This window comes from Mesoplodon densirostris, chromosome 16 (assembly GCF_025265405.1).
Source record: "Mesoplodon densirostris isolate mMesDen1 chromosome 16, mMesDen1 primary haplotype, whole genome shotgun sequence".
NCBI classification, from domain to species: Eukaryota; Metazoa; Chordata; class Mammalia; order Artiodactyla; family Ziphiidae; genus Mesoplodon; species Mesoplodon densirostris.
In genome coordinates this window covers 68,468,260-68,479,026 of record NC_082676.1, presented here as the reverse complement: position 1 = coordinate 68,479,026, position 10,767 = coordinate 68,468,260, and the positions used below count along the sequence as shown (strand labels likewise).

At 44.7% G+C, this 10,767-nt stretch overlaps 1 protein-coding gene across 1 annotated transcript; it reads left to right on the top strand.

Moving 5' to 3' along the window:
* Positions 1–1,758: 1,758 nt before the first annotated feature.
* On the top strand, positions 1,759–9,198 carry RBBP9 (RB binding protein 9, serine hydrolase). Its single transcript, XM_060078921.1, has 5 exons — positions 1,759–1,905; positions 3,338–3,380; positions 4,124–4,229; positions 7,170–7,255; positions 7,642–9,198. The coding sequence occupies exons 1-5, from the start codon at positions 1,807–1,809 to the stop codon at positions 7,866–7,868; spliced, it is 561 nt and encodes a 186-aa protein (XP_059934904.1). The 5' UTR covers positions 1,759–1,806; the 3' UTR covers positions 7,869–9,198.
* Positions 9,199–10,767: the final 1,569 nt, after the last annotated feature.

The window sequence follows — 10,767 nt, the reverse complement described above, 5'->3', positions numbered from 1 at the left end:
GAGGCAGAATTTCTCGAGTTTGGCCATTATGTATACTTTAAGCTGTAGGCAACATCCCTTTAGTGATTAACTTGAAGCAAAATAGAATACAAAGCAATAGAATACAAAGGTTAAAGTAAAAGAAACAGATCCAGTGTGGAGTCAGATTTATTCTTCTCTTTTACAGAAAGACATAGCTGTTTTTTTTTTAACCAAACATTAAGAAAATATCATTTGCCAAAAATTTGCTTGACTTATTTGAACCTGGATTCCTAGTACTAGAAATTACTGTAAGAAGGATTTTTTTTAAATCTAGCACGTTAATGTATTAGAAGTTTAATTTCCTTATTTTAGGAATAGTGAATTTTAGGAATAGTTGATTTATGCGACTGTGTAGTTATCTTGATAGGCATTGGGAAGGAAGAAAATTTCCTCCTTCCTTCTAGGTTCTTCTGGCTGGCCTAAGAATTAGATCGACATGAGACAGATTAACAGGAGAAAATTAAATAGAAATTTAGTAACATGTATACATGGGAGAGACCTAGGGAAAATGAGTAACTTGCCAAAATGTTTGAAGTCCTCACCTTAAAAACCATCCTCAGCTAAAGACAAAAGAGGATATTGAGGGTGGGGAGTCAGTTATGGGAAGTCACCAGGAAAAGCGCAGTAAACAAGGGTAAGGTTGTTGAGCAGATTTAAGTCACTGCCTTCTCCACTGATAACTTTATAGAGATGTGGTAATCCTCTTTCTAGTACAGAGAGGGAGACAACCTACAAATGGAGATTTCCCTTACAAATGTAAATGTGTCTTACAAAAGGATAATTCCTACTTGGCTAAGAGTTTTTTCCACGTCTGCTGTTTCCTAGAAAATAACCAGCTTAAAATAATTAATATGGCAAGAGGCAATGAGAACAAAACTTCTTTAAAAGATGTAATAATCGAATTTGTTAGAACTCTAAAGTTAGTAAACCATTTCACACTCTTACAAGAGGTGAAGACCTTTGCGATTACAGCCATGAAGGCATACAGATGCACAAACACATAGAGAGTGTAAAACAATGTTGTCTGCCATCCAGTTCTATAAGGATCAAGTCATGAGCCACTGCAGCCGACCTACAACACACGCTGAAAGGAATTCAGTACAAAAACCAGGATGAACCATTCAGTGTTTTGGATATACGGACCCCTAGATATGCTAATGAACACAAGTTCATGTGCCTGACGCAGAGCGAGGCCAAACAATACTGAAACGTCAGAGTTTAGGGCAGAGAAAGGTTTATTGAAGGGCTGTGCAAGGTAATGGGTGGCTCATGCCCCCCCAAAACCCGGAAATGCCCCGAAGGGTTTCAGCAAAGCTTTTCTTTTAAGAACTAGTGTTTGAGTCCTAATTTTCTTTTTGTTTTTTGTTTTGTTTTTTGCCATGCCGCGCTGGTATTGACTGTTATTGGCTGATATTGACTATTCTATTAAGAACTATTTTGAAATCAGGAGTCCTCAACAAAGAAAACGGCTTGTGTTCTGCTTTGAAACTAAAACATACTTTTCTATACAAATATCAGTTAGTCTAGGTAAGAGATAACACATTCTGGGCATGTCACAGTCTGTCCCAAATAAGGGGGGGAAATGGAAGCGCCAGTAAGAGGCAAGTGAAAGGTGACTTACAGCTGCTGGAAACCCGCAAGGTTTGTCTGCGGCTGCCCTGTGCAGTAGGGAACCAGAAGCTCGGTGGGTGCGCTCTTGGCGCCCCGAAACTACAATTCCCAGAATGCCACGGGCAGGCTCCCCGGTCGCGCACGTGCTCTGAGCCCCTCAGGTCGGCAGCATTCATGGCGGCGCCCTGCAAAGCGGTGATCGTCCCCGGGAACGGGGGCGGGGATGTGACCACCCACGGCTGGTACGGCTGGGTGAAGAGGGGGCTGGAGCAGGTAGGAAACGCGCCTCGCTGCACTGGGAGGTCGGGCTGGCGCGGGAGAGACCGGAAGGACCGGAGAGACCGGCTCCCCGCTCCCACCCCCTTGTGCAGAGCCCTGCTGGGAACCCCGTCTTAGACTCTACAAGTAGTGGAGGAAGTTCGGCTGGTGAAACAGCCAGGAGGGCTCCTCTCAGGGCTCAGAGTACAAGCTCCACCTCTAGAAACTGGAGACCGAGCCCGCTCCCCGTATCTCCTGCGGGTTCAGATATGGGACTCCCAGATAATTCTACACCTGTCTTCTCTTCTCTGCTCTCTGTCTCGGATTTTTTTTTTTTTTTTTTTTTGCGGTACGCGGGCCTCTGACCGTTGCGGCCTCTCCTGTTGCGGAGCACAGGCTCCGGACGCGCAGGCTCAGCGGCCATGGCTCACGGGCCCAGCCGCTCCGCGGCATGCGGGATCCTCCCGGACTGGGGCATGAACCCGCGCCCTCTGCATAGGCAGGCGGACTCTCAACCACTGCGCCACCAGGGAAGCCCTGTCTCGGATTTTTAAACATTTTAATATGTAATATTGATATTAACAAAGGATGTATGTATAACACGTACGTACATTATGAAGCATAATGTAACCAGTACTTGAGGGTCCCTCACCAAACTAAAATCTAGAACATTATCAGTACCTTCAGAGCCACCTGTATGTCCCTCCACCCCGTTTCCCTGCCATATGAAATTTAAAAAATTTTGTTTCGCTTTTAAAAATTAATTTAAAAAGTAAATTAATGTACTTTTCAACCTATGTATGTATCCTTTAAGCAATATATTGTTAAATTTGGCCTCTTTGTGAACTTTATAAAAATGGCATCTAACTGCAGGCTGTCTTGTGCATCTTGATTTTTTTTTAAACCTTCTTCCATAACTAGGCAATAAGACTGTTTCCTGAGTTGCCAACCTCTAGAGCTCTAGAGTGGGTCTCTAGAATAAAATTCCAGGCTTGTGGCTGAGAGCCGTGGCTAGAGCTACAAACCAGAAGGTCACGGCTGCAGCTGTCCAAGAGGATTGGATCTCCAACTTTCTGTACCACGTTTATGTACCACATTTTACCTACTCCCTGGAGCATAGTCTCATTGGCTCCAGGTCAGTTTGTCTAGAATATATTATGCCCTCTCTATATGTATATGCCAGCGGTGATAAATGTACATGTGCAGTTGCACATATGAAGAGATCTGCAGAGCTGGCTAGATAGAGAACTACAGACAGGTGGAGTTTATGAGGAGGGATTGTATATTCACATGTAATCCTGTAGCACTTACCCTGCTTCATTTCATGATATAAACAACTGCTTATTGAATTGACAAAGCTCATATCAGGTGTCTCATTTCTTATTAGCAAAGTATTAGTTGTAATTAAGCTCTTTATTATAGCTTTTTTCTCCCCCTCATATCGTAGATACCTGGCTTCCAGTGCTTGGCTAAAAACATGCCTGACCCAAGTAAGTTTTTTAAATGTGTCTTTAAAAAGCCTCCTCTTGTTGGGTTTTGATCTTGTCATTTTCCGGTAGAGAAGAGGAATAGCCTAGCAGAGAAGCGTAAGGGAATACGTACCTCAGAGTGAATGATGGCAAGTATTTGGGGGAGGAGGGTGCAAACCAAAAAACATGATAGAAAATTCTAGTAAGGATCAAGAAGAGCACCTGGGCTCGGAAGAATTTAATTTTCAACTTTGTAAGCAACGGATCTTCCCTTCTATAAGTCAAAATATTTTCAGACAAAATTTATGGGTGTTTCATTTGAGGCAGAGGTATGACAAAACTTACAGCATCTCTATGAGATCCTAATATTAGAAAATGTAACGTGGCCACTTTTGTTCTGAGTGCCTATGACTTGTCTCAGGAATTTCCTTTTTGGAAAGAAAGAATATATATGGACATGAACTTGAGAGACAATATTGTCAAGAGGATTTTTGTTTTTAAGTTGGAAAGTTTACATTTAACTTCAGAGTTTTATTTCCTTAGTATTTCCTTTCAAGAAAATGCTAAAAATAAAAACAAAACTATTTACCAAAAGTACAGATTTGAGTCTTTCAGACAGCAACACATAAAACTTTGGCCCTGTTAAAATAGCCCCATCCCCCATTGTGGTCCTGTGGTTTGCTGAATGGTCCTCTGTTAGAAAGGTGGGCAGCGTTGGAATGTCCCTGTTGAGTGACGGGCTCTTTCTTTCCCCTGAACCTTAGTCACAGCTCGAGAGAGCATCTGGCTGCCCTTCATGGAGACGGAGCTGCACTGTGACGAGGAGACCATCATCATAGGCCACAGTTCTGGCGCCATTGCAGCCATGAGGTGTGGTCCTTATTGAATTGTCACCATCCCCCCTACCCCTGTGGGCTCCAGTCAAGCTTGCTTGGGAAATACTTCATGCACATCTTAAGTTTACACTGCAGAGGAGACAGTGAGTGGTAACAGGATCTGTCCTAATTCCTTCCTGTTTTGGTTAGTGGATTAAAAAGATACTTTGCTTTTACTGGGATACAGTGACCCTTTTAAAACACAAGTGCCTCCAAACCCCAGCAGCTCCCGTCACCCTCAGAAGAGCTTCTCGGCCTTCAAGCCCCTCGCCCGCCGTGTCGTCTCTGCCGTCTCCCCTTCGCTGCCCCCAGCCTGGTCTACAGACCTCAGCGCAGTTCCTTGAACACGCCGAGCATGTGCCTTCCTTAGGCCTGTGCCTCCCTCTGTTCCACCTGGACTCTCTGTCCCCAGACACCTGCATGGGCTTCTCCTCTCTAGGTCTCTGCTCCACGTCCCCTTTCAGCGAGGCCTTCTGTAATCACTCCACGTGAAACAGCAGCCTCACCCCACTGAATCCTACCCCCTTTATATCTTATGACCCCCTTATTATCTGTAGCACTTTTCACCACCTGACATCCTATTCGTTTCTTGTCTGTCTCCTGCCAGTCGAATGTAAGCTCCGTGAGGGTGGGGCTTTGTTGACTCTGACACGAAACCCTGGTGCCTGGCAGAGTGTCTGGTATATGGTAGGTGCTGATAACTCCCCGTTGGAGGGTGGAGGCTGTTACCTGCACCGCCCCCCACCACCCTCCCCCCCAGCCAGCCCCTGCCCCCAGAGGTCATGGGCGCCTCCCTGCTGCTCCCCATTAAAACGTCACCCTGCAGGCTTATAAGGCCTGGAGTGTAAGGATGGAGCTGGCTGAATAGCCTGTTAGGGTTGGGTTTCCTCTGTACTTGCGAGGCTAGATGACAAAGGATTATGGGTTTTTTTTAAAATTAATTTGTGGCTGCATTGGGTCTTCGTAGTGGTACACGGGCTTCTCATTTCAGTGACTTCTCGTTGCAGAGCACGGGCTCTGGGCACGCGGGCTCCAGTAGTTGTGGTGCGTGGGCTTCAGTAGTTGAGGCGCTTGGGCTCAGTAGTTGTGGCACACAGGCTTAGTTGCTCTGGGGCATGTGGGATCTTCCCGGACTAGGGCTCGAACCCGTGTCCCCTGCATTGGCAAGCGGATTCTTAACCACTGTGCCACCAGGGAAGTCCCAGGATTATGGTTTTTGTGTGGCTTCTTGTCCCCAGCAGCCCCTCAGGATGTCACGTGAATCGATTGTCAGAGAAATCTTGCCAAGTTCCATAACCTTTCAGCCACACCTGTGGAAGCTATGAGAATAATGCTTTCCAATGTGGACCTACAGAATTATGGTACATAGTGTTTATAAGCTGCCAGGGGTTGTCTGGAAAATGAAGAAAGCCCTTTATGCTGAAATCTGTGCTAACCCAAGGCCAACTGAATTTTTCTCAGGCCACTGGCTAATAACGATGTGGCTTCTTTTAAAGACTCCTGAAATTTATTGTAGGATTGTCAGGAACCTTCTAAAAATTAACTTCTAAAGTTAAGGTAGGCAAGGAGAAAACCAGATGCTAAAGCCATGGGGCCTAAGATCATAGGGGAACAGGATACAGAGGACTACCCCACAGTTACTTATTAATCACAAGGGGAAATTGTGTCTTTACAGTGAAGGGATCTGAGGGGTATCACCCTAGGGAATCTGACAGTCTCAGCAGTAATGGGACAAACTGGCATCGTGTGCCCATTGTTGTGGAGGAGTGGGAAAGACACAACATTGCCTACGTAATGGTCTTGCCAAAAATGTTTCACCTCAGCCTAATCATGAGGAAACAAGTTCAGTTTAGGGGGTAATGTACAAGAAAATGGGCCTAAAATTCTTAAAAGTCGTCAATCTCATTTAAAACAAATTTAAAAGTGATTGAAGAGTCATGAAACCAAATGCGTGATCTTTGACCAAATATAGGATTGAAAAGATGTTTTAAAGAACAGTTTGGTTCAACTAGGGAAAAATGAATACAGGTAATGTTACTGTCTTGGTGCTAAATTTATTAGGTGTAAGAATGATACTGTCCTTACATAAGAGCACAGCCGTGTTCTTAGGGGATACGTGCTAAAGTATTTAGGGGTGAACTGTAGCAAAATTAACGAATCTGGGTGCTTGTTGTTCTCACTTTTTGGTAAGTTTGACATTTTTCAAAGCAAAAGATTGGGGAAAAAGTTTAGGCACAAGAACAAAATACCAACCCTAAATCTTGCCTGGCACCAAGGCCTCCTAGAGCTCTTACCTTTCTAGGTCCTTCCTTAGCCTGGCCTTTGCTCAGTGAGGGAACTGTCTACAGTTAGCTGAGTGTCTGTTTGCCGGGCACTGTTCTAGGGAACAGGGTCACAAAAATCGAGAAGGCTCAGACCTGCCCTTGAGAGCTGCCCTTGGGGGACAGAGGTAAGACAACACAAACAAGCATGTGTGAGAGAGGCACAGTTCTGGGATGGTACAGTCACAGACCACTTGCATCTGTCACCTGGGTTGGGGAGGTGTCACGCCTTAGAATGAAGATTCCTGTGCCTCACTCACAATCCTCTGAATCAGATGCTCTGGGCTGAGCCTGGGAATCCACACGTTAACCAAGTAACGCTGACGAATGCACACATCAAAGGGAATGATTACCCTTTTTATGTTTATTCAGAAAGAATTACGGAAGAGGTTTGCACTACCTTGAAAACAGAGTAGAAACTCAGGTAGCCCAGGTGAGGTGATTAACCACTAGGCTCATATTTCTGCATTTTCCTTGCTCTTTTTCCTACTAACCTCAGCAGCCTATAGCACGTGCTTTCTGTCAGCTAAATCAAATGAGTTTTGGGTGGCTTACTGACTTTCTGGGACCAGATTTAACATTAAACATCAGCTACACCATTCCTCTCCCTCCAGGTACGCAGAGACCCACCGGGTGTGTGCTATCGTGTTAGTGTCTGCATACACGTCTGACCTGGGGGATGACAACGAACGGGCAAGCGGTAAGTCTGAAGGCAGAAACCAGAAGAGCCCTTCCTGTAGCCACAGGGCTGCACGCTCAGGTAGTAAAACAGGACTGTCTTCCGACAGGCTAACACAAAATCTAACAGCACGTAGGAATATTTACCACCCATCTTTAGGTATAAGGTAGGCACTTAGAGAGGGCAGTGAGCCACTATCTAACCCGTAGTCTAGAACCGAACCCCGGAGCCCTATCCTCCCCCTTCACCAGTAGCTATGGTACCAAGCCCTACGGATCTGAAAACTGAAGAAGGGCTTCTAACTCACACTTGGGCTCTGATTCCCTGCGTCTCTGCCGTGGTCCTCACTAGAGTGGCGAGGATGGAAAGTATCCACGACACTGAGAGGTTGTGTGTTCTTCTCATAGGATACTTCAGCCGCCCCTGGCAGTGGGAGAAGATCAAAGCCAACTGCCCTCACATTGTGCAGTTTGGCTCCACCGACGATCCTTTCCTTCCTTGGAAGGAACAACAAGAAGTGGCCAACAGGTTGGAAGCCAAATTGTACAGATTCACTGACCGTGGCCATTTCCAGAACACGGAGTTTCATGAACTGGTTAGTGTGGTCAAGTCCATGCTGGAAGTGCCAGGATAGCCAGGGTCGTTGCTGCTGTTCTGTGTAACAACATGGGAGTAGGGCCACCATCAGCTTATTAACAGATGACAATCATCTATTATCAGATGAATAGTGGGCATGCAAACCAGATCAAATTAAGGTCTAAAAAACACACATTTCAGTGTTCAAACGAAATTACAAACGGTATTTTCATTTTCCATAGAATCTACATCTCCTCAAATTGCTCTGACCTAAAACAGTATTTTTCCCATTTGATAAGGGACATGGGACAGCTTAACCACCCTTATGTATCCGAAGTGAATAAGACAGAAACGAAACCCAGGTTTCCTGATCCTTAGTCCAGATTAAAACTAAACAGGTTTCATGTTTTGCTGTAGGAGTTGCAGCATAACATGTCCTTAACATGTTGAGTGACACACAAGGAGGTTGAGGCAGGGGTCTGCAGGGTCAGGCAGGGATCCGTCTAAGACCAGACTGGCGAGGATTAGGGCGACGGGGAGAACTGCTGGGCCCTGTCTGGATTGTTGCCGTGTGGGAATTTGGCAAGGCATTGCCAGTTTTCTGATTTTCAAGGAAAGAAATTAATACACTTTTGTATTTAGGGACCATAAGTGTATGTATATATAATCCACATGTACATGAATTACGTTCAGTCCACAGACATGGGTTATGTTAGTTGGCAACTACAGCGTAAATAAAAAATTTGCAAACACGGCAAGACACAAAGTCCAAGCTTTCCATGTGTGACCTCTGCTGTAAGTATTCACTTAGCCAGTGCTTTAGAGCTTGAGAAAAGCCTGAGAAATAGACATGACGTCAAAGGATGAAATCATGGCAACAGTTGGGATTTTGTTACAAAGTCTTAAATATTTTTTAAAATGATCTTTCCATATCTCAAATTTTGTTCTGTAAAGTGTTCTACCTTTTAATTTCCATGGTCCTTTATATCTCTTTCAGCATCATTCCATGATTTTTCTTCTAATCATACTCCCTCAAAAAAACCCTTTTTCATTTTCCAACGTTTTTTTGGCTATTATTATCCCCAAGTAACATCTCAGAACAATTTCCAATAAATTCACACCTGATATTTGCTGCAATAATGTGAATTCCCACACTGTTCATACCTAACAAAAATTCAGAGCCATCATTTGAACCTGAAAAGGCTTTTGATTTCTAAATGTGCTCAAAAAATGTCAGGAGAGATTCTCAATTTTTAGCTGCAATTATCTTAGGGGATGGGAATTATGGTAGTTATGGTGTGGTGCATGTCTCCTTTTTACATTATACACCTGGGGATTATTTGAGTTTGTGCACTGTGTCTTTCATAATTAAAAATAAAGATTAAAAACGGCTTATTTGACAAGTTAGTGAAAAAGTAGATAAATCCGGGCTTCCCTGGTGGTGCAGCTGTTGAGAGTCCGCCTGCCGAGGCAGGGGACGCGGGTTCGTGCCCTGGTCCTGGGAGGATCCCACGTGCCGCGGAGCGGCTGGGCCCGTGAGCCATGGCCGCTGAGCCTGTGCGTCCGGAGCCTGTGCTCCGCAATGGGAGAGGCCACAACGGTGAGAGGCCCACGTACCGCAAAAAAGAAAAAAAAAAAAAAAGTAGATAAATCCATAGAATACTTTTCTTAGAGAAGCTGTTTAGCATTGATTTGACCAAGCCTGTAATCAAAGCTCCGGTTCTATTTGAATTATTTGGAAGTAGTCACTGTTCTACATATTCTCTGCCTTGTTTTCTGAAGTCCTTTCTTAAAAAAATTTACAAACTTATACAAATAACAGTTCATAATACTTTATTGTCCTCTTCCTCTGTAGAGAAAACCAAATATATACAATTGAGAAATAATTTGATACTCCTCATTCCTATAAAAATAACTTGAATATAGAGGCATACGATGGTTGAGTTGGGCTGATAGTACGGTAACCAGTAACCACAGGGCGCCAGCAAAGAAAACGTTCAGTTCTTCATAGAAGCCACGGTTCAGGTGCTCACCAGCCACGGCTGACTAGTGGCTTCCGTACTGGACACAGATATAGAGCATTTCCATCCTGATAGAAGGTTCTATCGGACAGCACTGCGCTAGAGCGCGTCTTACATGCTTCCCTCACCCACCACCAACGTAGAAGTGACTCAACTTGAAGTTACTTTTGTTTGACTAGTTTGCTTAGTTGATCACCATAAAAATTATGATCCTATAAAACTTACTCATCACCAAACTAAGAGATCAGAGGAGTTTCAGGGAAGAACCCCACATGGACTATTCATTTAAACCGTCAAATCGTGGCCTTTCATGATTCTCTGTTTGACTCTCTACAGATCTTTATAAAGCAGAGAGGGGCCTTGATAGACTCTAGGGAATATCTATTTTCAGGTGAGCAAAATACCTTACACTAAATGGAAATCAAGTGTAAGGTTAGGACTTAACTTACAATTTGATTTTTTGGTGTTGTCGTGAGTCTAGAGCACCACAATTTGTTTTGGTCAAAATTTACTCCTGTAGGGTAAATATCCATTTAATGATCAACAGAGGTGCTGTATTTTAAAATTATTGTCTCGGGGCTTCCCTAGTGGCTCAGCGGTTAAGAATCCGCCTGCCAATGCAGGGGACACGGGTTCGAGCCCTGGTCTGGGAAGATCCCACGTGCTGTGGAGCAGCTAAGCCCATGCCCCACAGCTACTGAGCCTGCGCTCTAGAGCCCATGAGCCACAACTACTGAGCACATGTGCCACAACTACTGAGCCTGCGCTCTATAGAGCCCACATGCCACAACTACTGAAGCCCACGCGCCTAGAGCCCATGCTCCGCAACAAGGAGAAGCCACCACAATGAAAAGCCTGTGCACCACAATGAAGAGTAGCCCCCGCTCGCTGCAACTATAGAAAGCCCAGGCGCAGCAATGAAGACTCAACGCAGCT